General features: G+C 41.3%; 1 protein-coding gene across 1 annotated transcript in view; it reads left to right on the forward strand.

Moving 5' to 3' along the window:
* Positions 1 to 10,044: 10,044 nt before the first annotated feature.
* The window catches only part of CAPN14 (calpain 14), a 38,161-nt gene continuing 33,582 nt past the window's right edge, over positions 10,045 to 14,623 (forward strand). Inside the window, exons 1-2 of the mRNA XM_072770625.1 lie at positions 10,045 to 10,169; positions 11,537 to 11,622. Of these exons, the coding sequence (XP_072626726.1) occupies positions 10,115 to 10,169; positions 11,537 to 11,622 (141 nt within the window). The 5' untranslated portion in view covers positions 10,045 to 10,114. The remainder of the gene's footprint in view (positions 10,170 to 11,536; positions 11,623 to 14,623) is intronic.

The following is a 14,623-nucleotide window of genomic DNA, read 5'->3' on the forward strand; positions in this document are numbered from 1 at the left end:
GCCATGTTCATACCATAAAGCAAATCTCTTACAAAATACACTTCATATAATAAAATAAATACAGTACAAAAGAGAAAATAGAGGAACTAGAACTACCAATGATAAAACAGCGCTGAATAAATCAAGCCAGAGGGGAGCTGTTATATGTAGCCTAACGCCATGTCTCTCAAGTCTGGGATCTTGCAAAAGCAACACCAGTGCATTGTTTGGGGATGCGTGGAGGTTTTTGAAAAGAGAAGCGAGGGAATATAAAACAATCAGGAAAGTGGTGTCCTCTGGGGACTACGAAGGGAAATGGAATTGGTGATAATTTACATGGGGGGCTCCAACTATATTTGCAATGTTTAATTTATTAAGTTTAAAAATGGATACTTGGCTGTTCATTTATAATTCTCCCTACCCTTTGAAAAAAAATCTGGTCCTTGGATGCACAAAATTAGATTTTTTTCATAATCTGTGTGTGGTTCAAAATGAGCTCTTTGTATTTGGCATTTTTTTTTTTTTAAGTAAGTTCTGCTCGTGGCATGGAGCCCAATGCAGGACTTAACACATTTTAAAATAATGTAATGGAGCACCTGGTGAACCCATCAGCCAATCCAAGGACTAGAAAAATAAGCAATAATTTACATCTACCTACGTGTTCCTCCCCTACCCTGCTCCCACCCCACCCGGAGTTTAGTGTGCTCTATTTCCTTGCTTTTTAAATTAATGTCAGCACATATACATGTAAGCCTGAACAACACATTGTTGAGGTCTACGGCTTCGGAACTTGATAAACAGCATACTGGGTGGCACGCAGTTGCTTGAAACTCCATTTTTTCTTACTGGACATTCTGTCCGCAGCATTGCTTTTCAGCCCTCTCTGGCTCCTGGGCGCCTCTCCTGCCAGATGCCTCCCCAACACCCAGCACCTGGCTCCTCTATTCTATCACCCCGACAGCTCGCAGGGGGTCCCAGTCAGATCCCCTGCAACATCCTCGCTGTGTGATCTTGGGAAAGGGACTTCACCCTCCAAGCCTCCACTCCCTGGTCTCTGGACTGGAGAGAGTAATAGGATTTGGGGGGATTAAAGGGGACAATGGGTGCGCAGGGCTTAGGTCAGTGCCTGGTCCACTGACAGTGCTGGATGTACACTGTCAGGCCTGCATCTAACAACCACCCTGACTCTCAGACACTGCGCACACGCTGCCCTGTGCTCTGGACCCGTTTCATAAGCTGGCGCATAAGTGAGTATCTCTTTTGGTTCTTTTGTATCTTAACTAAAGATGGCTCACTAGCTCAAAAGAATATAATTGCTAATAGAATTTGTGGCATTTGCTATAGGCTCTTGGGAGTGACACTATGAAATAGGAGACTTTCCCTTCTTTTCCCCTTTCTGTGTCCTTTCTCACCAAGATCACCAAGGTCTGGTCAGAAGTGGAGGAAAAGAGGTGGACACTGCAGAGGTGACTTGGAATAAGCTTGATTCCTGGTTCAGGGAGGCTGGCGGAGTGAGGAAGAATTCAAAGGGGGGCCCAGTATCCACAACCCCAGAACCCAGGCCCCTCTCAGCCTGGCCCCTGCCTGGGGAAACTATAGTTTACTCATTTTGTTGGCCTCCGTTAGAGGGGAAAGTGCGTCAAGTCAGCCAATTCTTATCATTGAGAATTAGGCTAAGCTTTTTAACCTCTTTATAAAACATCCTCATCTGTGACACCAGACCTAAGAATGATACTTATACTATTGTGGGAATAGAATGAAACAGTGTGGGCTGGGGATCTAATACAGTTTTATGCATTTAGATCTATCTATTTAGCTATCTGTCGATATAATTATAGACTAGATATATAGCGCTCAGTAAATAGCAGTTCACTTCCCCTTGAATGAATGACAACTAAATACACATAAAGACAGGGAAGTCTGGAATAAAAATAAGATTAGCAAATCGTGCTCCAGAAGTGTATAAACAGGAAAGGGGATGAAGAAACAGGGTCAGGCTGAGTTCAGTTGTCCAGTTGTCTAGGAACTGCTTTCCCCAGTCATGCCATTACTGTCACATCTACGTAATCGCTAGGACACATGTGTGTTGTACACAGCAATTCTTGTGGGAAGGAATGTAGTTTCATCTCAAGGTGTACCAGGAACAGAGCTAACCTGGAAAGTCCAACATGACAAAGAGGAAAGCCCACACCATGGAGGCAGTGGTGTATGTCTGGTTTTATTGAAATGCCTGCTCGATGAGCCTCTATGGCTCAGTTTTCTAAGAACCTCATTTCCCAAAGGCAAGACATATGTAACTTGCAAATGTGAGTTATAGTTAGAAAACCTGCCCACCATTACCTTCAACCTCAGACTCTGCTTTTGTAGCACCGTGATTCTGGTGGGGGAAGGGAGCAGGGAAGGGTAGGGCATTACCCTTGCAGCAAGGGGTCCTCACAACAATTCTGCAAGTGAAGACATGGATGTTTCCCAGGGTGGGACACTTAAGCACAGACAGGCTGAAAGCTTTGCCCACCCTGGCATCTTCTATGGAGGTAGCTATCATTCTACTTACTTTCCCCCTCCATCTGCATAAGGTGTGAGGCAGCTTACCAAAATCTCTGAATGCTAAAAAATAATTTAACCCTGAGGCAGTAGATAGGAGGGGAATGGGCAGGTAGGTAGGTGGTGCAGTGACTGTTAGGAGTGGATGAACTCACCTGGGGCTCCTTGAAGGTGAGCAGCTCTGGTGGCTCTGAGCTCCTTGATCAAAGCAAAAACAGAAACAAGTTCTGCACCCAGATAGATCGGTCTCTCCCTGTCAGCGGTCTTGGACTACTCCATTCTGCTAGACAGCCTCCCCTGGGTGAGAAAAGTGAAAAAGCAGTGAAATGCCAAAGCATAAACATCCAGAGCTGAAGGAGCCTAGAACTAGCAGGAGTCCCGAGCACCTTTCCCAGGTAGTAAGTTTTGTTGGTCCATCCACCAGGGGGAGCTAACAGGAGGCTCCTGGAGGAGGAAGACTGGGCTTTCATCTCAAAACCTAGTGTAGGGGGCATCTGATTGGCTCAGTCCAAGGAGCCTGCAACACTTGCTCTTAGAGTTCTGAGTTCAAGCCCCACATTGGGCGTAGAGACTAAGTAAAAGAAAAAAAAAATCCCTAGCTCAGGGCTAGTCCTTGACCCTAAACTTCACGAATGGCTGAAGTAATTCTTGATGAGCAGAGACTGGAAATGTGAATTTCCTACATCTGGCCAATGATTATAAAACAAGAAGGCCATGACCATCCCAAAAGGTGCGTGGGCAGAGGCAACCTGATAAGGCAGAGGATTTTTTTTTTTTTTAAACACGAGAGCAAACAACAGTGGAAGTTACAGCCTGCTCACATCTTTAAAGGTCAGGTTCTTAGTAGCTACCTTTTGCTTTGTCTCTATTTTAAAATCGTATGTCTTACATTTTATTTAGTTTGCATTTTGCTTTCTATTTCTGATTATAGTTTTTTTTACTTACTGAAGTTTAACATTGATTTATAGTAAAAGCTATTGATTTTATTATTTATGATTCCTTTTCTTAATACACTAAACTTAGAATTCCCTTGATAAGAAATTTGAGATTTTTTTCTTGAAATTGTTCTGTAGTTTAAAATTTTTATATCTAACTTTTAAATTCATCATTACTTTCATTATTGTTGTCGAATGGGGTGTTTCCAGATGCTTGAGAAGTTCTCTGTTAAATAATCTTCCATTCTCTTTTCCATAGCAAGTCTTCTTAAAGATAAATTAGTATAAATGATTAAAGAATGTGGGATGCCTGGGTGGCTCAGCAATTGAGCATCTGCCTTCGGCTCAGGGTGCGATCCCGGGGTCCGGGATGGAGTCTCGAATCGGGCTCCCTGCATGGAGCCTGCTTCTCCCTCTGCCTAAGTCTCTGCCCCTCTCTCTCTCGATGTGTCTCTCATGAATAAATAAATAAAATCTTTGAAAAAATTATTAAAGAATATAAAGTCTATTTCAGAATGATCTATTCTGTTGCAGTGAGCAATTTGTCTATTTTTAGTAACATGCCATTAAAATCACTGCGATCTTATGATACATTTTAATATCTAGGATGAATATCCACCTTCCCTTACTTATGTGGTTTTAAAATTTCTTAGATATTCTCTTTCCTCTTGTCCTCCTGTCTTCATCCTCTCTCACTCTCTTTTGTTTCTTCTAACTGAAAATTAATTATGCAAATTCACTATGCTGTTGTCTCCAGTCAACATCATACTATGAGTATTGCACATATCTTAGAAAACTATTGTTTAAGTTGGAATGAATGCTAATACTCAACTACATGGAAATTTCATTAATTGAATTAGCCGTACTCCATGGTGGACATAGAAGTAATTTGCAGAATTCTTGTCCACCATAATAAAAGCTCTATTTCAAATTTATCTATTCTGTTTTAGTGATCAGATGAAAGATGAATATTTATATATATATGTCTTCTTTCCTGGTTTTATTTACCTAATTTATATAAGTGGAATTATTGGGAACATCATTAATGCTTTTGATACTTATCACCAAATTGCTTTCCAAAAGAGGTACATCAATTTATATCCCTATCACAATGATACCAGAGTTTCTAGGGTTTTTTCCCCTTTTAGCAAAGTATGTTATTAATTAAATATATTCACTGGGACGCCTGGGTGGCTCAGCAGTTGAGCATCTGTCTTTGGCTCAGGGCATGATCCCAGTCCCTGGATCGAGTCCCATATTGGGTTCCCTGAGAAGAGCCTGCTTCTCTGTCTGTGTCTCTGCCTCTCTCTGTGTGTCTCTCATGAATAAATAAAATCTTTTTAAAAAATATTCACCAATGTGGGAAGTGGGCTATGATATTTCATTTTTTAAAATTAGTAGATGTATCATTACAAAAAGTTTGAAATTTTTCTTGTGTTTATTAACCATTTATATTTCTTCCATGATTGTCTATTTTTGTTTATCCATTTTTTGTGTGTGCATGCAGGTCATGAGAGACACAGAGAGAGAGAGAGAGAGAGAGAGAGAGGCAGAGACCCAGGCAGAGGGAGAAGCAGGCTCCACGCAGGGAGCCTGACATGGGACTCTATCTGGCGACCCCAGGATCACGCCCCGGGGCGAAGGCAGGTGCTAAACTGCTGAGCCACCCAGGGATCCCCCTATCCTTCATTTTTCTTTAAGATTTTATTTATTTATTCATTAGAGACACACACAGAGAGGCAGAGACATAAGCAGAGGGAGAAGCAGGCTCCATGCAGGAAGCCTAATGTGGGACTCAATCCTGGGACTCCAGGATCATGCCCTGGGCAGAAGGCAGGTGCTCAACCCCTGAGGCACCCAGGCATCCCTATCCTTCATTTTTCTAAAAACGTTTAGTTTTTTTTTTTTCATGGTTTTGAAAAGAGCTCCTTATTTACAATAAGGACATTAATCTCTCATGTGTTTATTCATCCTGACTGATTTTAAAGAAATTTTGTCAATTACCTTCTCTGTCTCTTCAATCCTCCACAATCCTCCACAAAATGGAATCAGTGGGATTTTTTTGAATCAGAATCTTATTAAAATTATAAATTAACTTTAAGAGGATGATCACGTTCTTAATGTTTGCTCTTTTCATCCAAGATGGTTTGACTTGCTGTTTATTCAAATATCTTCTTTATCTCTATAAACTGTAGCTCTTATCAAACAGGTCAAAACATTTCCTTTAAGATTATTCTGTTATTTTATATTTTTATTTTTTTTAAGATTTTATTTATTTACTCATGAGAGACACAGAGAGAGAGAGAGAGAGAGGCAAAGACACAGGCAGAGGGAGAAGCAGGCTCCATGCAGGGAGCCCGTGGTGGGACTCGATCCCAGGTCTCCAGGATCACACCCTGGGCTGAAGGTGGCACTAAACCACTGAGCCACCCAGGTTGCCCCATTATTTTATATTTTTATTGTTACTCTGAATGAGATATTTCTATTATGATAACTTCTGTTTATTGTTATATATAGGGATGCCATTACTTTAAAAAATTTGTCTTAAGTATAGTTGTTTTACTTAATGCTCATTAATATAATAATTTCTAGTTTATTCTTAGTTTTTCTAGTTATATGAGGATCATCCAACTAGTGTTTTTCCTCTTCACAAATACTATTTTGGTTTATAATTATATTTCATATTTTGAATTTTCAGAACAATGTTGAAAAATTTTTAAAAGGAAGCATTCTTGTTTTGTTCCTAATTCCTAGATACCTATCTAGCTTCTTCTTTCTTTGCTCCCTTGACTTGGGAGTTTTGATCTCTATCAACACTTTTTTCTTTCTTTCTTTTTTTTTTTGGTCAGATAAAAAATGTTCTGCTAAAACAGAGCATCTAGTATGTAGCATCTTCTCAAATTTAATGTGCATATATTGTGTGTATATAGAATCCTACATACCTAATTATATATATATGTAACATACTCTGAGTGTTCTGTTTTAGAAGTCTGGATAGCTGGTGATGCATTAGTAGAAATGAGACCATGGGAGGAGCTTGGGGGTTATCTAGTGATAGCCACCAAGGTACTGAAGCACTGTCCCAGTATCTTCTCAAAGGGTCTTCCTTTACAGGATGGGACAGCATTCACATGTTAGAGACATGAGATTTAACTTCTGGAAAACTCAATGTGAGTTAACACTTAGATGTATTGCCAAAAATAACTCTAAGGTTCTAGCTGCCTGAAGACAAACATAGGAAATGATGACTATTGGTATTCACCAAGAGCCTGTTAGATAGCAGGCATGATGCTAGGTGTTCTCACACAGATTACTCACATCATTTTCATGAGGACAGTTCAAAGTGTCAAGAGAGAAACTGAAGCTTAGTACCTAGAATGAAGCAGAGCAGCAGACATGCCACAGTTTTTATGAAGTGTAGTGTCTTGAGCTGAAATAGTATACCCCAGATATGGCCTGATGTGGCACATTTAACAGGGAGGGAGCCGGTCCCTGCATTGTATTATGAAGAGTTTAAGGAACTAAACTAAAATCTTTATTTTATTTAAAGATTTTTATTTATTTACTCAGAGAGAGAGAGAGAGAGAGACAGAGAGAGAAGCAGGCTCCATGCAGGGAGCCTGATGTGGGACTCGATCCCAGGTCTCCAGGATCATGCCCTGGGCTGAAGGCAGAGCTAAACTGCTGAGCCACCAGGGCTACCCAAGAACTAAAAATTTTAAAGTTATATTTGAGGGGCTATCACATGGGAGAGCAAACACTATGGATATAGCCAAACTACTACTGTGATATTACCCACTTGCAGATTTCAATTACTATCTATCTGCCTGCCAATAATCATGAACATTCCTATCTCCAGCCTAGGCATTCCCTGGATGGCCTATAGGCAGCACACACTCAGTCCCAGGGATTAGGGGGTCCTCAAAGACCTCTCAGAAAGCACTGAATCTAATCATATGGAATAATCATAATCATTATTTTAACAAAATTTATTGAGTGCTCTTTATGTACTAGCCCCTGAACTAAACACGTTGTATTCATTGAATACAATATTAGTCGGATTCCTCCACTAATCTTTCCAAGTATTGTATGATTACTGTGTTGTAGATGATTAGAGACCCTCAGAAGTTAGTTCAGAAGTTGATGATCAGAAGACGGTTAGAGACCCCAAGAAGTTAGTTCAAGCTATCCACCTGAAACCAGTAAACTAATAAGCACAGCTGCAACTTTTTACTCAGCTCTTTCTCATTTGCCTTTAACATTGCCTGACTCGCCTTGGGGAGGCGGATTTGGGGGCATTGCCTTCCTGTCTCTGTGTTTGGCTGCCTCTCAAATAATTCCTTTTCTTTCTGCATGTTCCGGGTCCCAGTGATTGTTTCTGCTGTGCATCTGGCAGATGAACTTGGGTTCAGTTACATAACCTGTAAATGGTGGAGTCAGGTTCAAGCTTCCAGGTTTATCTGGCTCTGAAGGTGAGCTCTTTCTAGGACACAAGTGCCACAGAATGGGCAGATAGAGGTTGAAGGCACCACACACTGGGGAGGCCCAGACATGAGAGCCCTCTAGGTGACTGATGTTTTCACAGCTGCTGCCTCGTTCCAGAAGCCTATCAGAATTATGCTTTTCAGTTAAAGGGATGTTCAGGTTTTTTTTTTTTTTTTTTTTTTTTAATGTTTTGAAAGGCACACACAAACCCTTCCATGGAACTGTAGGAGGACAACATGTTTCAGCACAAATCCCTGCCACGTTCCCGTTGAAGGCTTTCGCCCACACAACTCCATAAAAGCCTGTTGTTTTCTGGATGTAGAGAAACCCCTTATTTTCAGAGAATGCAAAGTTGAGGATGGCTAACAGATATTGTTAAGGTTAGGAATTCCTTCTATTGCAGATCCTGCAGCCTGCATGCTAAAGACACCACTTTAAGATGGTTATGCATGACAAAACGCTCAAGAACTGGAGCTGCCATTTTGGCAACTCTTCTGGAGTCATCACCCAGGTGGGATACTGCTGACTACAGGATGCTCTTGTCCTCCTTTCTTGGATCTCTTGGGCATTGGGCACCTGTCTTACTCATTTTTGTACCCCTGGAATTAGTTATGGTTTATTTACCATTGGGACTTCTTTCCTAACAGAAACCTGGCCACCACCTCTTGGAAGGAAATGCGGAAACCATGCTGTTTTCCTCAGCAGTCAATTTTCCCTGTCATGAGCATCCTAATGGCAAACAAACTTTCTGCCAAGAAAGATAGCCTAGGTCACAAGTCAAAAGGAAAATAACAAATCAACCAAAACAAAAAGCAAGTAGAGGTAAAATTGTAAGACACTCAGGGGAAAAGGATCTCAGGAAGAAGTAAGGGTCAGGAAGAAGAATGGTTAGAAATACATTCTATAGTTGTGTATTGATTTGGATGAGTTTAATAATGCCAAGAACACAATTAAGAATAGAGGCAGAAGACAAGGTGTATACAATGAGACAATGAAAGAAAAAAGTCTAGACAACATTTTTATCTGTTAGGGAATCAGACTAAGAGCTAAAAAGAGAAATGAAAACAAATCATGTTGTAGACCTTTTTAAAATTTTCTTTGGACAGTTTTTCTTTGAAGGAATAGTCAATAGCTTCATAATTGTGTGATTTCTCTTGTGCTAGGAAGACCCATCATGCAAAAAAGACTCCCTCAGTGGCTTATTATTAATAGATGAAGGTCTATGCATCAAGGTCTGTATTTTGTCCTGTTCTTTTTTTTAAGATGGATTTATTTGAGAGAGAGAGCATGTTGGAGAGAGGCAGAGTCTTAAGCAGACCCTATGTTAAGTGCAGAGCCCAATGTAAGGCTAGATCTCACCAGCATGAGATCACGACCTGAGCCAAAACCAAGAAGTCAGATGCTTAACTGACCATGCCACCAGGTGCCCCAATCAAGGTCTATATTTTGTAATTGAATCATTGGTACTTGACAATTCAACTATTATTAGCCACAAGCATCTTTTCATGATTAGGTTATCAGATTCCAATGGTCATGGGAGAAAATATGTGGGGGAAAAAAAAAGAGGCAAGAATGTTGGATGAATGGAGGTTTCACAAACTTGCTACAGAAATGCTAACATGTACTTACCCATCTGAGTGAAACATTAGGTGCCTGCCATATATGTGTCCTAGATATTGCCCCAGTATGACTCCAATTGTTGTGCAAACCTGCTCTGCTGGTCCAATACTAGATCAGAGAAGGTAGGAGAGAGAAGATGTAACTGGAATGGAGGCTGATGGAAGAAGGCTCTTGCTTCTGCTTCCATTTAGTTTCTTTCCACCCAAGATTTAGTGAGCAATTCTGCCCCAAGATTGGGGAAATATCCAGGCCCCAACTGAGAGATTCTGTGGGCTCTTGAAGTCTGTTTCAACAACTTTGCTTGTTTGCTTTTCTAGGATCAAGCAATTGACTTGCATCCTAATACCTCATAGGTCCTCTCTGCCCAGAACCTCCCTTCCAATTAGATGGATATCAGATGTGTTTCTGCCACCTTTCTGGGAATCCAGTTGTGCTCTGTGGCCAGGTCACTATTGCTATTTTGGACTATCTCTGATGCGATCTGCCTGCCCGCCTGGTGCTTAACCTAGTATATTTCTACATTTCTTCACCCTTTCTGCCCTCAGATCATCATGCCCTGCCTCCCTGATCTGCATGGCTTCCAGTGCACCTCCAAGCCCTTTCCAGGTACAGCAAACCCTGTCAGTTCAAGTTCACTTGGGTTATGAGTTAGAAATAAGTGTCCTTGAAATTCTGGTGAGCTCTTTGATAATGTAGGAAAACACTCTCTTGTTGAAAACAAGCAAACTTATCTGTTTTTTTTTTTTTCCAGACTTTGTAATGAATTTCTTAAAGGATATTTTCCTATGACATTCTGAATGTTTTGAATGTTTTGAATATAAAAATATTGACAACCTAGGTCTTAGAATTTACGTTGGAATCTTGGAGATGAGTTAGCCCACAAAGCCTCTTTTTATAGTTGTGGTTTTTGGATAAATTTCTAATGCTTGAAAGTCATATATGGAATCACTCAATTTTTCCTTTCATTCTTTTGAACTTGATGTGGTCCTTTCTCCAACTCACAAATCAAGTCCCTCTTCTTTACCTTGTTTGACCCTAGCTTTGAAAACACATAAATGATTAAACAAAAATCAAGCAAGAAAAAAATATCAGAGAATAGTATAATCTGTCAACTGATTCCATGAAGCTTTGGTGCTGCCATAAATAACTACCAAGACCTTAAATTCCAATCTAGAGGGCTGCCAGTAGTAACCTTTGCCAGAGCCATAATGCCTCTTGACTTTCTTGTTTTACTCTTGTATCCACAGAGAAAGGAATCAACACAAGAAATGATAAGAATTTATCCATAAGTATTTTAGTAGTCTTTCCCATTTATGGTTGTGTTGGACACCTAATAGTTTTACTTGTTTTTTTTTAATGTGAGTTGAATTAAACAATGGAGGTGACCCATATGAACATGAATGAACACTTGTGAGCGGTTATATGTACTATACTTGGCACCTTAACTTCATCCTCAACTCGACTTTTTCACTTATTGTTTCACTGCCTGAAATTCAAACAATCAGGAATTTGTTTGGACAAGGAGCTCTCTATTTAAAAGAAAAAAAATGTAAATCCTTATAGTAAGGTTAAGAATGTTATGGGAACTAGTTCCATTTATGAGAACTAGTTCTATCAGATTTAAGAGAACTAGCTCTCACTTATGAGGCATTTATGAGAACTAGTTCCATCAGATTGTTTTCTGGTGCCCTGAAGGAATGAGAATTTTGCTTGGAGGAAAAGGAAGGACCCACTTTGGAGAAAGCACTTAGGTTTGTGGAAAGAGTAGGTTTGTTTAGGGCACTTGAAGAGTCCCTGAAGTGGGGTAAGAAGGTGCCAGAAACAAACTTGTTTTCCTTTGAATGTTTGTTCAAGGCAGGTCCCAAACAGAGTCGTAGAGTGTTATAACAAAAAGCTGAGAGATGATGGAGTACAACTTCCTTGTTTTATGCAACCTACTAAGTCCCTACTAACCTATTTGCCTGGCTTTACAGAATCAGGGACAGAACTTGGACCTGAATCTGCATTTCTTAACGCTCATGCCAGTGCTCCTTCTCCAATATTCTGCTGCATAGCACAGGTAAGGGGTCACTCCTTTCCCTTTGGATTTTCCTCTAAGACCCAGAACCCAACAAGTGTTCAGGCCCTGCTGCCTTGGAGCTTATATAGGCCACTAGAGGCCTCCTGGGGACTTTACCACTTCTTAAGCCTTGTTTCCCCTGGAGAATGACCTCCTGGTCGTAAATCATGAATTCACTTAACCCACTTTTATCCACAGCACACTACTGGGTCAAGGGATCTCCATGTTGTACAAAGATAGAAGGATTCATCCCCAGATGAGGAGGGAACATCTGACTTCTGAATGACTATAAGTCATAGGGCTCATGTGAGAGGCCAGTGAGCCTCCCTGGCCTTGTTTCTTTCACCCTGAACAATAATTCACAGGAGGGTCAGAGGAGGAAATGGTCACTGGGTTTTGCCCTCTTCCACACAGTTCATGACAAACCTAGTGGGGACCTAACAAAAATAGCTCTGACATAGAGTGAGTGAGTCTCAGCCCTGCACTGGGCGTGGAGCAGGTAGGTATCCAAGGTTGAGAAGCAGCCCCAGCCAGCAGTTCCTGAAATAACAACCAATATAAGAGGAAAGATAAGTGCCAGTGTGAGGGCATAAAAATGAAAAAGTTAGGTCTGAGACATAACTTGGAGATCAGTCATAGCAGCAGTCCTCTGCATGCACATAGATTGCTACGGTTTTTAGAAAACATTTTCACATTCATGACTTGATGTATTACTAATAGGGATGAATCATTATGCTGATTTTTCAGAAGAGAACATTGAAGTTTTCTTAACCAAACTGGATTTTATCCCCTGTCTTTTGATTCCTAAATCCACTATTCCTGCTATCCACACAACACCCTCTGACCAAATAGTGTAAGGAGGGCTGGCTGTTTAAACAAGAAGGGGGGTGGCGGGCGGCAAAGAGTTCAAAAAATTTTGAACTCAGGAGGAACGCTTTGGATTTGACTTACTGGTGACAGAAAGATGTGGTTTATTGATCAATGTGGTGAAAAGCTAGGGGATTATGATGCGCCTGGGACTGAGTTCCATCTCTGTTACTAACCAGCTGTGGGTTTGTCGGTGGGGTCACTGCTCTGTACCTCAGCTTTGTCTTTGTAAAATGGGGGTAATAGTACCACCTCACAGGGTTGCAAAGATTCATTGAGATTCTGCATGTGGTGTACTTAGCATTGTACCTAGCATGTCACAAGTGCTCGATAAATGTTGGAATTTTGGCTATTGTCTTAGTCTGCTCAGAATGCTATAGGAAAAAAACATAGACTAAGTGGCTTTAACAGCAGAAATTTATTTAATTTTATTTATTTATTCATAAGAGACAGAGACAGAGGCAGAGAGGCAGAGGCAGAGACACAAGCAGAGGGAGAAGCAGGCTCCATGCAGGGAGCCCGACGTGGGACTCGATCCCGGGTCTCCAGGATCATGCCCTGGGCTGAAGGCAGCGCTAAACCGCTGAGCCACCCAGGCTGCCCACAGCAGAAATTTATTTTCTCATGGTCACAGATCAAGATCTGGTAGGCTCAGTTTCTGGTGAGAGCTCTCCTGGCATTTGGACAGCTGCCTACTGTCACTGTACCTGCAAATGGCCTTTTCTCCATGTGTGTGTGTGTGCATGCACACACACACACACACACACACACTGGTATCTCTGGTGTCCCTTCTTATAAGGACAGTAATCCTATGGATTACTTGTCACTATGACCTCCTTTATTTCCTCATTTAATACAAATACAGCTACACCAAGGGGCTGGGGCTTCAACATGTCAATTTATGGGAAGACACAAATATTCAGTCCATCATATCTATTATTACCAGTATTATTTTTCTTACCAGTACTATTAAAATGTGTGAGGGATATTTGCACCAAAAAAATCAAGGTGTGTAGGATTAGAGTCAGAGCAAAGGCTACAGCAGAGAAGCCGTTGGAAGGAAGAGGAGGAAGGAGTTCCAGATATATAAGGGACTCATTAATTCCACTGATAGTGGGTGCCAGGCATTGCTCCATGTCCTGTGGGAGCAATGGAGTACAAGCATGGAGTCAAGCAAATGAGAGCTGACTCAGTCTCTGTGCTGAGCTCTGCACAAGCCATGCTAGGAGCCTAGCACAAAGGTCCTGGGGTAGCCAAGAAAACCTAAAGAGGAGTCACCACATAAATGCCAAGAAATGTTTGGAGAGAAGAATAACAAGTGTGGAATACAAGGAAACAATCAATGGAGGTCATTTCTAGTCCTGAGTGGCCAAAGACAAGAAGACAAATGGACAGAAATGGGGGATCCAGGACATGGGGTTGGTAAAGAAGAGGGAGATTTCTTAATAGCACAGAGGAATCACTGTGTTCCTTCTCAGCAGAGAATATCCCTGCGGGCTCTATCAAACTCTAAAGACCACAAAAGACCATAAACATTGTATTATTTCCTGTAATGAAATAATGTTCTAAGTCATATCTCCAAATACCTTCCCTTATCTGGAAGTGAGAAGATGACTAACTCTCTCTTGTCGAGGCATTACTGAAACAAATTCTGTCTGTGTGGTTTTCTAAGAAAATAATCGGATTTGTGCAATACCGTCACAAAGCCCTGGGTGCTCCACTCCCTTCCAGAGAACTTACAGTGGGGAGGAGCTGAGGCTCTGGGAGCCAGAAACCCAGACTTACAGACAAGTACATATGCTTAGAAAGGTCCATATATAAGGCTGGTCTCAGGCAGCAGGCTTGATTACACTGGGACTAGAGCCTGTCCATTTTCTTAAAGGAACAAGATCTTCAGTGCAGGTAAATTTCTTGACCTCCAAGGGTCAAGTTTAGCCCAGAGTCCCTGGGGGCCCCTGGAGTGCCTGGGTTCAGACAATGAGAAAGAGGTAGTTGCTTCTGCTAGTTTGAACTTTGTAGGTTAGAGTGTATATGGAAAGACTCCAGACCTTCAGGAGTCTGAAGACCTGAATTGTGTTCTCAACTTTGCTGTCCCTAATACACGTGACCTTAAGGGACAGACTTCAGCCTTTTG

Source organism: Canis lupus, chromosome 12 (assembly GCF_048164855.1).
Source record: "Canis lupus baileyi chromosome 12, mCanLup2.hap1, whole genome shotgun sequence".
Lineage (NCBI taxonomy): Eukaryota > Metazoa > Chordata > Mammalia > Carnivora > Canidae > Canis > Canis lupus.